Source organism: Plectrocnemia conspersa, unplaced genomic scaffold, assembly GCF_051122295.1.
Source record: "Plectrocnemia conspersa isolate PC_06_02 unplaced genomic scaffold, ASM5112229v1 ptg000011l, whole genome shotgun sequence".
NCBI lineage: Eukaryota > Metazoa > Arthropoda > Insecta > Trichoptera > Polycentropodidae > Plectrocnemia > Plectrocnemia conspersa.
In genome coordinates, this window is record NW_028277175.1 from 15,619,167 (window position 1) to 15,639,623 (window position 20,457).

The window sequence follows — 20,457 nt, forward strand, 5'->3', positions numbered from 1 at the left end:
TAAAAATGCTTTTCGCTCAAACGGAATGGAACACATTTATAATTTCTAAAAGCTCGCCGATGAAATCTTGAAAGGAAACTGTCAGAGAAAAGAGGCAAAGGGAACAACAAAGCTCTTATCTTATAGGTATTATCGTGACTAAGGAAGGTATAAAATAAATATACATAATACGAGAGTTCTTAATGTTCTTGCAATCTTAATTATCAAAAACTTTTTTATGCTTACATATATATTATTATATGGGCAAAAATACGGGAATATTACTTTTATATGCAGCAATAACGGGAAATTGTATTCGGAAAGGTTTACCGAACGCTGCTTCCTTAATACATATATTACGGTTATTGATCAATAACAAAATTAATAAAATACATAGTAGTGGTTCCAATGCTTCACTTATATCGTATGTATATGTACTTAAATCTGAAATATTTGCCACGTGTATAATATAAATGATACTTTTCCTTAAACCTAATACGTCATAATAACACCAATGAGCTGATTTATGTTTATTTAGAGAACTTCGATATACTTTAAAATAGCGTAAAGTGTTAATCAGGTGTAGATTTTACCATTTAATATAACCGTATTTATTTATGACAAAAAATATGAATAGAAATGAACATAAAATAACTTAAATATGGAATTTAAAAATCAATTTTTAACTCGTATTATGAAATGAAGAATTATTGAGATAATAAAAGAGATGATGTAAACAATTAAGGATTTTTGTGAAAGTTTAAAAGTTTTTTTTTGCCAAAAACAATCAGAAATTTATATATAATAACTTACTCTGGCTCCTGCTCCAATACCAACTCCTCAAAATCGAGCACTATTCTGTGGGCTAGCGGAGCCATCACTTCTGTTTGGCAAATGGTTCCATCAGGATAATGTCTCGGAAAACCAGGACTGGCCAGGACGGCTCTAGAATGGGCACGGGAAAGTGTCACCGTCCGCTCGCATGTCACTCCGATGTCTACGGTTTCTGAAAAAAAGTAATAATGCTTTAATTGATTTTGATAATAATAAAACAGATAAATATCAGTCGACAGTTATCCGCTCGAATGACTGATTGATTGAACAAAGACGTTAAAGACTCAAGGGGACGGAAGAAAAATTTGCGCAGTAAACTTAAACGGCCGAATTATGGAGGCGATTTAATTTAATGATAATTTCTAAAGTTAGCAAAATACCCGGGGCGATCTCTTAAGATATACCATTAAAAGCTACACATACACGACTCATAATAAATTAAGATATATACACAAAGTAGCGAATAATAAATAACACACGCGTACGTCATTAAATATTAGAAATATATAATACTTATTTAATGTTGTCAATTATCTTGATAACATAATTCAAGTATACATTTTAATCAAATAAATTATATTGTAGCAGCAATATTGATAAAACAAATCTAGAATAATATGAAAATTATTATGAACGGTATATCTCGTAATGAATATATCCTTAATCACAAGCATAAAGAAGACATATAATACATACATACCTGATTGTAACATACTCTATTTGTTATTTTTGAATACGATAAACTTTTTCTTATATATCGTATTTTTATTTTATTTTGATAGTACTCATTTTATCTGCCAGCAAATATTTTTGTTTTGAATGCTGCAATTAAAGACATTGGAAAATAATATTGCCCGAGAGCGAAGCATTTATATATAAATTTAATTTATGACAATCTCTGTGATCTATATATTTATTATCATGGGGAAATGAGAATAAATACTGCTAAAAGCGAAAATATAAATCTTATAAAATTAATTGAAATCTTAGAATGAACCCATTATTGCCTTGAAATAAACCAGTCAGAATTGTTTCCTCAATGATGTACATATTTTTTTTAAATCTTTCGTTGTAATCTGAAAGGCATAAGAAAAACGCGTTTCAATGTGGAAAAATACTACCAACTGGATATGTCGATAAGATACAAACAATACCTACAAATAAGAATATTAAAACTCCGGACTAAAATTCTGGTAATTGGTAACATATGAAGTATATTCAGTAGACGTCAAGCATTTTTATAAATATAATGCGCGGTTACCTGAACTCGTGATCTCTGGGATGTCAGTCCAACACCTAACGGAATACGCTATTAAGGTCTTGTGTGTTTAGTGCCTTTATAACTAACGCCCCATTGCACGTTTTTAGTAATTCCAAATACTTCAATAACACAAACAAATTTTGATGGTTTGTGTTTGCTGTGAAAATTCACTCTAATGAAGGAAATTCAGAAACTCAATTGACGAGCTTTTATAGAAGCATTAAATTGATTTTATTCTACATTGTATTAATTCAATATCTTTTACAAACATTTTAAATACTTTTTGGGTAACCGTAAAATTACGCTGTAAGAGTTTCAACTACCTGCGCTATTTGCTATAATTAAGTGGCCGTTTTAACTATAATTTCTAACAAACGAAAAGTGAAATCAACACGCATCGAACGTAAGGCCACAAAATATTTAACACAAAAATAGAGAGATCTCATGACCAGATAATTGCTTACAACTTAAAAATTTTGCACAGACTATCTAATAGCACATCCATTTCGAAACGCTATTTATCTATAAGTACTGCCAAAAAACAACTCTTTGTTTGGAAAGGACGCACGCTAGACAATATATTCTACCCTGCGCATAATACTATTATTGTACTCTTGGCTACCGACCATTGAAGTGCGATCTGAACCGTTTCAATTTTGAGGCGTAATTTAGGTGGGGGGTCTAAAAAGCGATGCAATTGACTCGCACACACCCTCATCTGTGCCACTTTACCACAGGCGAAAAGAGATGCCACGGAGTCACAGCAGCAGGCAAGTCCAAAAGTTTCAAATTCACACGAATTATCGAAAATATTTAAAATAAAATTTCTAATTAAAATATTAAAAACATTGAAACAATTGTTGCCGTGGTATCCGAACGTTTAGTTTTGCTAATTTATAAATATGGTGAATCATGCGAGTAGTAATGTTTTCGGTTTTTTATTTAATATAATTAAAATAAAGTCGATACCGGTAATATCGCTACTGACTATTTTTTCTCTCTGTAATACCAGTATTGAAAACTCTGGTATTATTGAAATTCCTAGTCACGATGAATCCCAGCTATGGTACAGATATTGCACCCGACAATAATACAACTTGACACGCCAGCAAAGACTTCACAACTTCCAAGATCTCATAGACCATTTAAACTCCATCGCCTGATAGCGGCATTTTATTTTTTTCTATATATGTAGTAGTTTATATATTTTTATAAAATAAACTATTAATAGCTTTTATAGCGTCTATTTAGGGCTGCGAAATCACACCCTTTTGGCCGCAAAACCTTTCGACGGGATTCCAAACCGGAAAACTGGTTTAGAAAGCCCGTAACTAAATATATAATATATCGGTGTAATTATTATCTAAATGACTACCCACAGTATATTAGATATTTAAATAGTAATAAATCGTTAGATATATAAATATTTTTAGAGAGAAGCGAGCTTTTAGTTTGACAGACTAACAGAAGTTATAGTTTAAAGATTTCAACGAAATTTCATACAACTCTTTGTCAATGTATAGCAGAAGTTTGACCATACGAAAACGCGATTTTTAAATTTTCTATCCACAATAGTTTATCTAATTTCTATTCTATAAAGTTAAGAGATTAATATTGATATCTTAATTGTAATTTTGATCAATTACAAAAGAATAGTTTTTTGAATTAGAGTATTGATAAAATATAATATGTAAGTACGTATGTATATTTAATAATAACAATAACAAATAATGATCCAGTAAAGTTTGTGTACTACAACTTTAGGACATTTCCAATTATAGAGAATCGAGGTCGTTTATTTTGTGTATCAATCCGCAGCCTTGAATTTATTCAACTGAAAAATTAAGCGCCAGTAAATCAAAATTAACATGAATAAACATAAATGCAAATAATGTCTGCCATATTTTTAGTCATCACAAAAATTAAATATTTGTCATTCAGCTAAAGAATATTTGACCATTAAATCAACGGGTAAGCTCGTTTGTTTTGTTTGCTACATTATCCAGCCTCAACGTGATAATTGAGATAAACGAGATTTTCGTGCCAAAATTCACATACATAACTAGATATATGTGCAACTAATTTGATTTTATGACCATTATATGACTATAATAAAACTGCCCAATATAAATTCTAAAAATAAAGTATACACTTATTTTCAGAATTAAAGAAAAATAATAATGCGATATTGAATAGTTTTATTCAATTTTTAACTTGGTGATCCGACTTTGCCGTTCCTCAGTGATCTTTTCATCCAAATCACACACCAAAATGCGATGTTTCTTCACGCACGCTTTATGCTTCTGACAGCTAGACCCGTTTGCGAATTAGGTTCACCCGACCGAAAAGCCATGTCGATTTTGTGTATACGCCGGGTCTTTGTATGTGAAAAGAAAGAAATCCAAGGCCAAAAATAAATTCGACGCTTAACGTTTCACCATTTATCTAATGTAATAATAACGAAACGTACAAAGCCTCTTCACAATTTAAGTACTAAACAGCTATTATGTAATGTATAGTTAAACGAAAGTAAAACATCATATGATAAGTAGTTAAAGAAAATAACCACACAAATGGTATTTAAAAAAAAAGATACAATGAAGGTTGATATGAAAGCGAATTTTTGGTTGACTTTCAACACTGCAGTTTCAGTTAGTTTTCAAAACGTGTCGTTTTTCAAAATGGTGTCGTGAACTTACAGCAGTAAGAAACGACTTTCATGATAGATATAGTTGTCGCTGGTATTCTTATTAAAGAAACTAATGAACAAGATCGCTTTAATAGATGTTAAACGATCGATGAACTTTATGAACAAAGGCAAAAAAGCCCAGAAATGTCCAAATTGCCGGAAAATTATCTATTGACTACACGAAATGAGTGCTAAAAAATAGAAAAGGCACGCGATTTTAAAATATTGAAATTTTGACTCAAATATAAAGTTTAAAATTTAATTTTCTCTATATTATAAAGCGATGATTAAATTACTTTGGCATGTCACAATCTATATAATAATTAATTAATTTCAACCGTTATATTTCAATAAACATTTTTAGTAAATTACGCAGTTTAAATTAAGTCGTTGTCGTTTCAAAAGTCAAAGGTTAAATAAAATATTAAATTCTGATTAAATTTTTCTACTACGAACTGGCAGTAAAAAGTCCAGAACAATTTTGGTTAGCCGGAAAATAATATAATCTAATGAAATTTCATCTTGCGCCGTTTCCCACGTGTGCTTTCCTTCATAACGCATAAAAACTATCTGATTTAAAATTAATTCGCGAAAAGCACCGACATTTTTTGACCTTTAAACTCATAAATTAAATTTGCATGGACAGGACTACTGTGCCGCAAAAAGTTTGTTTTTATATATTTTTCTAATGTTAAACTTTTGAATGGGTATTACATAAATAATTAATTTATTAATAATAAAGCATGAATTGTTAAATAGATTCGTCCAAAAATAACTATTTAAGTTTACTGAAAACACAGTTTAATAGAACATTTCGCAGATTTTGAGTTTGATGTATTATATAATACATTATCTTTTGAGGTTAAACTAGAATTGTTGAGTTATGAGACCTCAGTTAGATAGAAACTTATTGGAATGTCACATTGTTTGATCGTCACAATTTTCATTGAACATTTCAAGATAAGACAAATAATTTAATCGGATGACGTTGAAGTTGAAATATCTTATAATACCTCAATTTGTTATTTTAATTTGTTTTACAAATTTATGTATGAAATAATAAATATTAATTTTTAATTAGATAGAGCTAGAACGAATCACAATTAATTAAATAAAATTATGTAAATAAATAAAATTTTAATGAAATCCAAAAAAGAAAGCTTCAATTAAAATAATAAAAATCACATTTTAAAATTTTGCAAATTTTTATAGAGAAATGTAAATACAGTATTTTGTACTAATGTAATTCTAAGTTAAGTATTTGATCAATAATAAAGCTTTAAAAAGTCAGTTTAAGAGAAATATGGTAAATGTGAATATGCAAAATGATACAATTTTCAAACAAATCACGTAAATATAAAAAAATTAAAAAGTGCATTGAAAATCAATTCGAAAAGATGTTAAAAAATCTTTTGAATATTTATGTATTATTCAGTGGGTCTACTTTCAATAAAACTACTAAATAAATGTAAAACGTTTTACATTTTATATGTTTCATAATATTTGTTTAAGGACTGCAATATTAAAAAATAATATAATCAACATTTTTAATTGTTTTTTTTTTGCAATGTCTATGTTCTTAACATTTGTGTCACCTCGTGTTTAATCTAATATAAAATCAACAGATAATATAATTTAAATTATATATTATTTAGAATTATTTAGGGTTAGAAGAATTTGTAGGAACTATGTGACCACCGATGATAGTTGATTAAACAAAGAAATTCAAGTTTTTCTTAAAATGATTCAGAAAAACAAAACTTTTATGAGCTTTAGGATCTGCCAAGACCATTTTCATGCCGTCCGGTGCAGACCGTATGTGACAATAGACAAATTTAACTTTAAGTAGCACAATAGCTATTTAAAACTTTCTGCAAGTGTTATTATTTCATATTAAAGGATTGTATTTTGAGATCTAAAACAACAGCTCGGAAACAGCTTATACTTATTTAACGGCCGTTCCAAGCCTGTTGTAATGTTAATATGCAAAGCAAAAATACACTAAGAAAATAAACTAATCTAATAACACAGCAAAAAGTGGGCAAGCTCTAAACCATTCTACGGCTATCTATGTGTATAAAAACAGATACACAGCACACTAATCTACAAGTTCCGTTTGAGATTCACTATAAACAACAGCATCAAAAAAATTAATTAGAGATTTCCAACTTGTACTCAAACCAATTAGAGCCACCGACCAAAGACATCGGATAAAAATCGAGAAATAAGCCGCTTCTTTCTTCTCGTCAATTGACCGAATCTTTTAGAGCAGATATGAATGAAAAGCAGATATGAATGAAAAGGATTCATATTTACATTAAAATATACTGTATTTTATTATAAATAACGTTATCAGGATAGATCTACCCTAAATATTGCACATCCTGTAAATCTAATATATTCTCTGGTAATACACATACACGACATAACAGAAACTGTAGATTCCGTTACGTTTGCGTAGCTATTTCTCAATAATAAAATTTCTATATGCTATAGGTTGTTTCGCACGTAAAACCACACATGTTCTTACACAACATACGATGTTAACACACCTTCAGCCAAAGCTCTCTCGCAGAGGAAGTGGTTCGGTGCCCCGCAGTCTCTGTCGTTCCACCGGAAGGAGGCAGTCAGCCTTGGCGGCGCTGGCGCCGGAGGTCTGAAAGCCCTCCTGACCTCGACGCAGTCCTGCGCCGAAAGCCCGTCATCGTTTGGCTGCTTGTTGTAACCACCGTGCTCGGCCCATCCAGGAAACCAATCTGCAACAAAGAGGACCAAAGATAAATAACCCAATAACATTTAAGCCTTCGAGTGGGAGAAAATCACGGATGTTATCTGTATGCAAGGTGCGACTTGAGACTTAACTGCTGCAGTTCGCCCCGAGGAAAATTTACGACTATCGAGACTCGCATAGGAGGGTGTAATGGTATAAGTTCAAATAAGAGGGATATAACGGCGTAGTTTCGCAAGCGTGTAATGATAATATTATAGCATATTATAGTTTGTTCCAAGATATTACCGCAATTATTATTTATATACATAAAATATAGTGAAGATAATACCTACGTAACCAAGCGCTTAGAATAAAACCATGTGGTCACATAGCAAAAAAAATTGTATTTTTATTATTAAAAATTTATCAGAATAAAAAGAGTTTGTAACAGTGTGTTACAAAAGTATGTTCAGTTCAAGAATACACAAACATTTTTATCATTAAATTAAGCACATAAATTAATTACTTCGTTGGTATAAAAATATTCTTTACAATAATAGTTATATTCTTCAACAGAATAAAATTAAAAAGAAAGTATGTCAATAGATTTATTTTCCTTACAATTCACATTGTATAAATTGCAAAATATGAATTTGATCAAAATTCGTTTTGTTCATTTTATTTTTATATTTTAATAATACCTTCATAATCAAAAGGCTGGGTACCTTCTATGCTCTCCTGTGTAAGTAAAATTAAGTGCACGTGTAACTGAATATTTTTTTTTATATATAATTATCCATAAAAATATTTTGAGTTAAATATTAACGTAACATAATTCAACCCAACTCAATTCTGGCAATACCGGTTTTGAAAAAAGATTATTGTTCACAAAATAATGTTGTGTGAAAATATTTTAGGAATTTTATGTTTAAAATGTAGTAAATATCTTTACCATAATGTGTTAAAGGATCTTTTGAAAGTGGCCTCTGAAATCGTTTATTTCAGGTATTTATGGGTAGGGCCTAGGGCATTTAAATACCCGGCTTAATTCATGAACCGGTTCTTGGATATTTTTCCATTATTTAACACGGTTCGGTTCCGGGTAATTTATGTCCACTATTATATGTATACTGACACTGAGATATAGTTTATATTATATACGTATATTATACAATAAAACATTTGATTTTCGTATTTTACTTACATAAAAATAATTAAAACTGATGTATAATTGTTATAACAAAATTTGTAACAAAACAAATTTTGAAAAAAATATTTATTAATAATAAAACTGATTATTTAATAATAAATATATAATTGGACTTTAGTTTAAGAATTTTCCAATTTAAATTTGCTACTTTGCATTATAAAATTAAAACTATGCACTATAAATTTAAATATTTAAATATAACATTTTGCACGTTAAAAATATACATTTATTTATATTTTTATTAACTTATTTAACTCGTTCAGGTTAAGTTTTTGTTTGAACATAAAGTGGACGTTTCGCAACTGTCAATAAATATAAGTGTAGACCGTACGCTAATGGATTTATAGTGCAAAGTATCAAATTTATAGTTAAAATTATTTAATGCACACCCATATTTAATGAGTAACAATTAACAATTAGCAATTTTACTTAAAATATATTATATTTATTTTAAACGTGTACTGATCCCAATGCAATAATATTTATGATAATACAAATACATATATTAATATTTATATGTTTCCGTTTGAAATAAAATTTAGAGATCCATTCCATATATTTAGTGACAATACTATATCGAACACGAGAAACATATTAAAATAAATATTATCTTTTCAGAATGAAAACGATTGTATCGTTTTTATACCAAACCACGAAACTAACAGTAGAGCACGTTAACCGAATGAATTCATTTAAATTTCAACGCAAAACACGAGCTCGCTGTGCATGTATGCTTTTCGTTTATTAATATGCGAAAGCGTGTATTCGATGTAAAACTAAAACATGGTGCAGCTATGACGTCAGTGAGGACCTAGTTTTACACAGTTTGGTCCATGTACCTATACAGGTGACTTTAAGGGCCACTAAACTCACGTTGCGGTCGAAGTTTACAGCCGAAGTGGAAAATGTACACTAACATACAACACTAGTCGAATTACCCTATCAAAATGTTTCACTTGCATTTAACATTTTTGTTGCAGATTGTATTAAAATGAAAACGTAGTTTTTAAATAATACTATTGATATTCACAAATCCATCAAACATTAACAAAGGTTTTATATAGGAATTGTATCAGTATATACAACTTATACATAGTAATTTATTTTGCAAGAAATTAAATAGAATTCACAGAGTATATTTACATTTATTTGTATAGCAATATTGATGCTTCACAATGCATCTCTTTGAACGCTCGAAATATGAATTCTTTCTTTGACAAACGTAAAATGAATACCTTTTTCGCAAATAAATAAAACACCTGTTTGATTGTTCACAGAATTGAACGTAAAAGCTTTCAAGATTCAAAAACAGATTGCGCATATTTGATTGTAGATTGAGGTGTTGACGGAATAATTTAGTAAAACTATTATCCAAAAAAGTATCAAACAATAGAGCTAGGGCTTTCGACTCGAATAGAACCAGCACATTAAAACATAAGTCAGTACCCAGTTATTTTTTACGGGTACCAGCTTATTTTTATTTCAATATAATACTTGATTTCTCCTTATGAATTATATATTACATATATCTCATACAATTTTCAAGATGCAAAATTCTTCGGTTACTCTTTTACTTCGCAAAACCCATTTAGTTAATAAGTGGGTAGTGAGAGCGTTGTATCAAAAAGGGACAGTAAATAATTTTTTAACAATCCGATAGAATTGTTTCCAATGTAAGTTTTATGACACATTTCGTTTCGGCATTCTAAAATAATTGCCGTTTAACAACAAAAATATAGGAGAATTTGCTTAAAATACACACGGCATACTCGGGGGACGGTAGTACACAAAAACGGCATTTAAGTCAATGACTTATGATCGCTTACTATCCATCAGTTGTTGGATAGCTCTTTAGCAAGAAACGTGAACCGATTTTTTTTAATACTTTAATGCAATTTTGATATATTACACAGAATTTTTTATTATATATTTTTTATGATGCATTGGTATTTAAAGTAATATAAATTTGTTTTCAATTGTTTATTAAGATTTTCTTTAATAAAATTTGATTTTTAAGGAATATTATTTTTGATTACATATTGTAAAGAAACTCATTTACCCTATATTTTTGTATATATATGCAGTAAATGAACTATAATAAAACTTTACACATCGAATTTAATTTGTATACGGTAAATAAATGTGTATATTTTTTTAAGTGACTGAAAATATAAAATATATTTATTACTACTAAATATGAATGTACAATGTACCATGCTTAATAATTTTCATTAATACTAATCATAGATTTTCCTAAACAGAGTTAATTGTGCATAAAACCTATCTAATGTGTGGTGTGCCAAGAGAATTTTTTTCTAAGAGCTTTCTGTTTTTTTACTCAATTAATTTAATTTAAATTTCTTTAAGTTATTTTTTGTCTGCCAGAGCTTTTCTATTAAAATTTACTTATATCATTGCTTTAAGCACTTAAAATAAAACAAAGCATACATTTTTTATGCTGCGTTTATTCGAAAATTTGGGTCTGTATTTTTTTTTTTTTTTTTTTTAAATGTTTATTTCAAAAATAATTTAGTTTTATACAAGTTATAAATTACATGTTTCTGGCTTTTAGCCATTATCATGTTTACAAGCGAAATTACAATAGTTTAAATAAAAATAGATGCAACAATATGCAATATTTAATAAGTAAAATTTAAGGAGAAAATACTAAAACATTTATACAATAAGAAAAAGAAAATAAAATAAATAAAATATAAGATACATAATTAAAAGTAACACTTACGAATTGGGGCTATTGAAGTCGTGGTTACAGATTTGCTATCAAAGCATTATGTGCTTAGGCATTTTATGTTTATACTTGAAATTTAGTGTGACTTTGTCATAGTTACCAATTTTTGCAATTAATTTATTATTATGTTCACGCGAGATATTTTTGTAATAATTTATCGTATTAGTAATAATGTGATTTTTAATTGTAGGTATAGAATATCGAGTGTGGAGTTTCTTTAAATTAGTATAATATGGGGTGTTATAAATTATTTTTACAGCTTTATTTTGAATTACTTGTAACTTATTAAAATTATTTTTACACGTATTACTCCACACTGGGCAAGCGTATGTTAATATCGGTCGTATTAATTGTTTATATAATAAAATTTTGTTTTTAATCGTCAACGCGCTTTTTCTGTTAAAAATGGGTCTCAGAGCTGAAATGGCGGCAAGCCCTTTAGACCGTACTTCTTTTATATGCTTTGTATATTTTAATTTAGAATCTAAGTGAAGACCCAGATACCTAACACTCGTTTTCCATTCAATGTTTTTGCCCTGCTCGGTTTTTAAAGGCGGAGGCAACGGTTGCCGGCGCATCGTGAAAATGATTGCCTCAGTTTTATCATCGTTTATTTTTATTTTCCACTTTTTTAAATGTTTATTTAAGTTACGCAAAGATTTTTGTAGTTTTGTTGCTATTGGTTTAAGACCATATGAACTAGTTAAAACGGCCGTATCGTCCGCGTAAATAGAGAGACTGGTGTTTTTTAAAATTGGAATATCGTTTGTATATATTATATAAAGATACGGCCCGAGTATGCTCCCCTGAGGAACCCCGGCTGGTATTTTACGCGGTGTCGAATTATCGTTATTTAAGGAGACGACATAGCTTCGATCTTGGAGGTATGATCGGATAATTTGTATCAGATAGTGTGGGGTTTTGTACTTATCTAGTTTGTATACTAGCCCTTCATGCCACACAGTATCAAATGCCTTCTCTACGTCTAACATTAAAAATCCTGTGCTTTTTTTCCTGTTAAAATTCGCAGAAATGTGCTCCGTGAGTCTATTAAGTTGATGCGTTGTTGAGTGTCCTTCGCGGAAGCCAAATTGTTCGTCAATGATTTTACTATTTAGACACTCTTTTAAACGTGATAAGATAATCTTTTCAAATAATTTACTTAGGGACGGTAGTAAGCTAATCGGTCGGTAATTTAATGGGATGCTATCAGCTTTACCGGTTTTTTTTATCGGAATTATTTTTGCAACTTTCCAAATACCTGGAAAATACCCAATAGATAAGCAAAAGTTAAATATGTTAGTTAGGAAATGAAAGCATTTAAATGGAAAGTTTTTTATTAAGATGTTATCTAATCGGTCAATTCCCGGAGCTTTATTATTTTTAAGTGATTTTGCAATGTTATAAATTTCGAACGGGGTAATTTCGTTAATAGTTTTCTTATCTATTCTAGTTTTATCAAGTCTTTGAATTGAACGATCAACTTTACTCTGGGTTTTTAGATGCGTATAATTGGGTCTGTATTCGTAAGGTTTCATAATACTGAAACTCAAGAGAGTTTTTCTTTGTGGAAATGTGTTCAGTGTAATTTTTGCGCAGCACGTTAATTATTTTACCATCGCTTCGGGATATGTCGTTCTTTTGGTATTTTTTTTTATTATTATGTGTATTATTACCTTTTGTATAATACGTGAATTAAGCACTGGACATGTCAACCGTAGAAATTGCTCTTTTTGTAATGTAAAAATGTAATATTACGAACTCCATTAGAATGTGTATACATTATATGTATGAAGTTTTAATAATAAAAATAACTACATAAAACAATAATTTTCATAATAGAGTACTACATATTTGTTTACTTGGTAAAAATTCTGCGATCGTAAATTTTTGAGTATTGAAATTTAAAGTCAAGATGCGCATTAGAACATATATAACAAAAAGACTGACTGTTCAACATTTATTTTGTGATTACCTAATATTATAAACCTACTTTTTAGTTGCAATTAACGGAAAATCTGTAGAAAAATATAAGCAAAATTTATTAAATTTCATTTTCATACAAAATTTACTCAGTATTTTATCAAATATAAATTTACGTTGACGTTTGATTACCGTTGATCTAGATAGAGGTAAAAGACTAAAAATTTAAATTTATGTACGTCATTATATAAATTTATAAAATTCTACGTACGCACATATGGAATCACAAAAGAACATTAAGACGGAAAACGGTCGTTTTTTGTTTGAATTAATAATCGGGAAAACTGATCAAACATTTACAACACGCCCCCGCCGTAAATATTGATCGAAATTGCTCTGATTTCGCTGACCGACTTCAAAATAATCGTCCCTAATGCCAAAGGTCGAATTTATCGAGAAAAAATCCAGACGCGTAAAGCTCTCTGACTTTCGCATTTCGGAAAAATAAATAAGCAATAATTCAACATTGATAAAAAAAACACATTAAACATAAATAACATGTAAATCAGTAATTATTTCCTTAATAATCCTGTAGTATCTACTAAATCATTCTATTTGTACTCAACGCAAGTATCGATGTTGATTGAGAGTTTATTGCGGTTTCGTCTTAAATTGCGCACGTTCCCTAATAAACGAATTACGACTGCAAAATGCAGTTTCGATAGTCCAAATGAAAAGTTTATTCAGCAAAAAACCTTTAAATATTTCGCTAACGTTCCGCATAGGACGTGTTCGAATACAAACGATCTGATAACGACGCTTGAATAAAAAACATACCATTACGAATATCCGGCTTATAAAAATATTTGATTTTTACCAAAAAAACGCGATGCTTTCAATGCAATAAATTTAAAAGTTAATATCGAAATATTCATAACCAGCTATGCTAAACAGTTTCACCCAGAGGCAAATCAGACCACACGTTAAAATAAGGTATATACAATATATGTGTATTAAAATTTCAGTTTAACATACGCGGTTGTCATCTCTTTGTTGTTGATCTTGTAATCAAAGTTAAACATTACATGGAAAGACATGTATTAAAATGTGAGAATTTATTTTTGTTATAGTCGCAGATAAAGACATAATTTAAAGTGAACTTGATTTTATATGTAATAGAACATAATTTAAACATATAAAAAATACTTTTGATTTTTCTATCTGCACATATTTTTTGTATCGAAAATTACATAAGAAAGTAAAAATCTATGGTAAGACATATACAGTTTATTTACATTAAAGTAACATTAAAGCTTATTATAAAAATATCATAAAATCGAAATTCTTGTATTAATCAAATAATAATTATATGTATTTGGGATCAAAAACTATGTGTATACTAATATAACAATACATATATTGCCTATGATTGAATACTGTGTCCTGCTATTGTAAGCGGCCTTTGTTCTTTATAATTTTTTTAACAATTACTCAAGGCACTTTACATGTCTAGACGAAATTGATTTTACATACACGTGACGAATTTAATGGTAGTCCAGATTGAATCCCCCCATCCACTTAATGGAACTTTGAGCGATTTTATTGTGAAGTGCTATTCCAGAAGTCTCGCAGTATCGAAACGCGTTAAATGTTATTTCCAAATGCCCAAAAGCATTACGCACACTATTCCCGCGATTATAAACGCATTAAAACATTTAGTCGGAGGCAATTTGCGAAAATTTTAGTTGATATTAGCATTGCTTCGACTATAAATGTATTGAAACATCGTGAAGGTTTCGCAGTGTTTGCATTATTAAGTCGTTATTTCATATAAAAACTCCACATTGCTTCTGCAAACTGTAATAATGTATAATAACATGATAATTCGGATTATTATTATAAAATGTAATTTACTCTATTATAGAGTATGTATACGATATGGTTAAGTTATACCGTTTTGCGTACGCAAATAATGTTAATACGTTCGTTAAAACTGCGCAATGAAAACAAATATGTGAAAACGGAACGAAAATTACGCCATGCATGTATATATAATACATACACTATGTATTATACATATATAGTATGATAATTACAGCAAAATGTAATATTTTTTTAATGTAAAATAATTAAGGTTGGTAGCGCACTAGATAAATGCTATTGTTTATATACAAGATGTTCTTTGCTTCGGTTTGATTATATTACCTTGAATAGCGAAATCGAAAATAAACACATTTTTAGAGTAGTGGATTTCCAAATGTATTTTTGTTAAAAGAGCTAGATCAGTGTTTCACAACCTTCTTGCAAAATATTGTGGTAAAAATATAAAAAAATGATTATGTTCAAGTACTTGAATAATAATTAAATGCGCTGGAATTAATTTAGGATTATGACATCCCATTCGGTGACCTAAATTAGGTCTTCCGCATTTGCGCTAAGGAATATTTTTATAGCCGATGTAACTAGGCTTTGCTTGGAAATTTGCATGATTTTGCATACATTACCGCCGAGCAACGTCTCCGGATGCAGTTTCTACCCAACGATGCTCGAAGATAAGCTCATAAGGGATGAAATCCCACCACAGCCCGTTCAAGACACGTACCAGCCTTGGCGATGTAAACAAATAATATTATATAATATATGAGTTGATCCAGTATTACCGCAAACGTTAAATTTAAATGCCTGTTACACAGCAGGGCTGAAGGGGTTCTAATTTTAGCTACCCTGCAATCGTTGGCATACGCTTTCATGCCATATCCATCTAGCTAGAGGCCGAACGTAAATTAAAATTGTGAGCTCGTCGTATTTACTCTATGCAAGATGAAAAGCAAGAGAAATTAATATATATTCAGTTCAAAATAATAGTGTCCATTAAATGCAGTAAACTAATATTACTGGTGCCCGTTGAACAAGTTGAAAATTAAAACCATAACCATTTTCCAGTGAATCGTAATTTAACAGTAAAACATACAAATTATTCAAAAACATTTAGTTTATAAAAAAAAACTATTAAAACTGAATTATATTTAATACAAAACTATTTAAATATTCATCTTAATTATTATAAAAAAAATGAGTTTCTACTGTAAAAGCAATATTTTTAAGAAATATCATAACCAGTTTCAATATTAATTTGTAAGTATTTTTCATTGCAATAAATTAGGCTAACGACTGCCATGTTACAATATAATATGTATGTAAATTTTTATTTTAAATTAGATTTCAAAAAGTACTCATATTTTTGCGGTACTTGTTGTTTTCTGAAAACTGGTATCACACTAATCCACTAATCTCAAGCAAAGGAAACTACCTATAATTTAATATAAGCAAAACATACAAGAAGCACACATTGCTTTAAAGGTTGAAGAACAAATATTGATAGTTCTATATCTTTAGATGAATTATTACTTAAATAAGTACTTCAACGCTTGTTTTTCTCTCTCTTTTTTCTTACTAAAATTGTGAATTTTTTTTTAGTTTTTTACCCATAAATTATAATCACTAACGTTTTATTATATAATCTTATTTTATAATACTGTGGAGGACCACACTGGTTTGTGGGGGTTCGTATTCTTGAAACTCGCGTTATATACTCTAACTAAAAGTGATTATTCATCAATAAAGATAAACTAGAGTAACTAGACAATAGTGGAATCACATAAAGGCTCTCGTTATGACTAGAAAAAAAAAGTTAGTTCATAAATAACGCGCAAGGAATCTCCGGTGCATTAAATAAATATGTCTTTTTACGAAACGGTCACGGGAAACAATATTTCACTGGAAGACAAACAGCACCGAAACGCAACATTCCTGTTGCGCAATTCGACCTCTAAGGTATCCATCAAGCAAATGTCACTTTCTAAAGGCGTATACTAATTTCGTTGTTTTAAGAAGCGAGTGCAACGATTGGCTGCATGATCGCTGCATGATTGTGATTGGTCAGCAAGATTTGCAGCCCTGAATACTTAAGGGCAGATACCGGCAGACTTCAGCACTTGAAAAAACTCGAGAGGGACTCTCTAAGAACACTCTTTTACGGACAATTTCACGGAGAAAACATGGCGCCCACCATAATTTGTTGCAATATGTAATATAATTTAATAAGATTCTCATTAATTTTCACTTGCGTCTTACTTAAGTCAGACCCCTCAGGGTTTGAATTCCAAAAATATATTGTAGCTAATAAATAAATTAAAACATAAAAATGGTAATTAGCTAGTAACATATATTGTATAAATTATCGTATTGAAAAAAAATATTGAATTATTACAATAAATAAAGATGAAGTTACTTTAAACGTGTGAGAATTTTAATGATATATCATTACTATTTAAGCATTTTAACAATTATACAAGTAGATAATCTTCAATATATAATGAAATTTATCAAATTTATAAGAGAAATATAAAATGTCATTTTTACGCTACATTTAAATAGACAAAGTACACAGCTATACATAAACCATGAATACAAATGTATACGATGTACCTCTTACAATGTTTTTAATTTACAATATGTACACACCGATAAATAAAAAATAGATAAAAATGTGTCTACATTTATATATTATTGTGTTACTTTACTTTATAATACAAATTCAACTTCAACATAATATTTTGTCATGCAAAATTGAGACGCAATAAAATAAACAAAACATATTTTTTCAACCAAACGACGCAAACTTTGGAATAAGGAAAATTAGCGCGCCCAGAGAAGAAATCTCGAGCAGTTTTTCACAGTCAAAGGGCTCCCGTCTGGACCGGTCGTTAAATTCGAATTAATGAAATATATGTATATCAATGCATATAGTATACCTATTTTATTATATAAATGGGAGCAGTGGGTCAAACTAAGAGATAAATTCTAAAACAGAACCATTAGCCTTCCTTGACAGGGTAACTCGTATTTTTAAGCTAGACGATTAGCATTCGGCGAGGGAGCAGATAATTTCTTGAGCTTTTAAAATTTAAACACAAACTTACACACTTGCATAAATAGAGCTTTGCAGAAGCTCAAGAACATAAAATATATGCGATCTTGTTCATGTATAGCACAGCTATACGTTACGATAATGCTACTTTATTAACTTGGTAGGTGAAAATTTTTAAATGTTAAAGTATTATTTCAGTTTAAAGATTCGACAGAAATTTTTAAAAGTAAAAACAATAGAAACATTATACACGCGATATTCGGAAAGTATTGTAAGCATAAAAGATTTTTTGTGAGACAAGGATTGTTCGTTGATCTATTTATTATGTGCGAAAAGAAAAACTACGGCTGAAATTCTATTTCAGATTGTTTCTGTTTATGGTTAACACGCAATAAAGAAACATAAGTATATTAAAATATGTTTAACTAGCAACAAATGCTTACCGTAAGATTTAGCCTATCAGAAATTATAAGCTTAAAAAAGAGATGGTGCAATAAAACAGATATGACGTTGAAACCAATTGGTTTGCTTATATTTTGGATATTTTTCCACCATTTAAAAAAACATAAAACATTTTCTCGATAAAGTACTACCTACAATTCATATTAGCTATTGTCACATCAGTTCAACATTGTCAGTCAGTAAATTGATAAAAAAAATTGTCCTACTGCTTATAAAATAATCTCTAAAAAATAAAATTATTAAAGAGAGCAGTTCGTGTTCTACGAAAATCACATGGCAAAATAACAACTTAATGGTTTGATAAAGCATTTATGTTTATAAAAGGTACAGGTATTTTATTGTTAGATATAGAAAAAGCTTTCGACACGATTTAGCATGGTGGTTTGATTCACAAACTATACAAAAAATAAAACCCCTAACTATCTGCTAAACTTGATATGTTTATAAATGACAATTAGGAGATATGTTGTTTTATTTAATAAAAAAACAATCGATACCGCATAAAAACCTAATGGATTTCTTCAGTGAAGTTTATGAAACGTAAACAAACTTCGCCATCGCCTCCTCAAAGCGAATAGGGCAGTAACATAAAATTAAAACCTAGCGTTAAATACCCAGGCTTAGACACGGACCGCAAGTTTTAATTGAATAAACACATATAAGAACTTTGCTCTAAAGAGCTTGCTGCAATTGCGATGCTCAGACCGCAATTTAATAAGAGCGCGCTTACTACTACATATTAAATCCTGATATACATACAATTTACTTATTTTAACATAGAGTAACACTAGTAAGGAATATTTATTTAAATTAAAAGTTATCTAAAATCAGGCTATACAAATATTCAATAAACATTTTCTCTCCCTTTAAAAAAATTAAGAGACTTCAGAATAGAATATTGGCAATTTTATATTATAAAATACTATACAAATATTCAGCTTAACCACTATTATGAACCAGTAACATGTAGCTAAAAGTAGAACCCCCAATAGCACGGTAAATTGGGGACGTGCTATTGGGAAGCCCGTTACTTTATGTGCGAGCGAGCCAAAAGACGATTTTTTCACCACGCGCACCAGATTCGTACATAATATGCAAAACATTGTATTAGTATTTCCTAGTCCCCAACTACACGTACTCAAACAGCATGTCCCAAATTTACCGTGTTATTGGGGGGTTTCTGTATATAAAAGTATGTTTATAAAATTAATTATCGCGTTGAAATAAACACGTTAATAAAAAAATCAAGAGACTGGCTAGTATTTAATCTCGCTAAATACTCGCTGGGCGTTCGAATAAACAATTTTAAAATATTAGATTTATGAATATTATATTATCTCAACTTTGAATCTCCATATTTCCAATATTTCTCGTAGAAAACGTATTTATTAGTGAATACTACGATACACCTCCCTTGAGGATTAATACAAAAATATAGTAGCGGTATGTAGTGGTTTTATAAAAAGTTTCCACGCCTCATATAAAATAATATAAATATTTTATTAGCAGTACTGCTTTTTAATATATATTTTTTTTACTAAAAATTCGAAAACCCTTATATGCTCGTTTCTTACGACATCAAGCTATGTCATAGGCGTGTCTTGCAAATTACAGCTATAAAACTCAAAGGATTCAAAACCAAGCGCTATTCTAGACAAACGTTTAACGAACGATTGAGATAAAATGTCAGCAAATATATCAACGTAATCG

General features: G+C 29.6%; 1 protein-coding gene across 1 annotated transcript in view; it reads right to left on the minus strand.

Annotated features, from left to right (window-relative positions):
* The window catches only part of LOC148229657 (uncharacterized), a 197,835-nt gene that overhangs the window by 46,841 nt on the left and 130,537 nt on the right, over positions 1–20,457 (minus strand). Inside the window, exons 7-8 of the mRNA XM_088197419.1 lie at positions 7,316–7,519; positions 793–985 (exon numbers count right to left, since the gene is read on the minus strand). Coding sequence (XP_088053545.1) covers positions 793–985; positions 7,316–7,519 — 397 coding nt within the window. The remainder of the gene's footprint in view (positions 1–792; positions 986–7,315; positions 7,520–20,457) is intronic.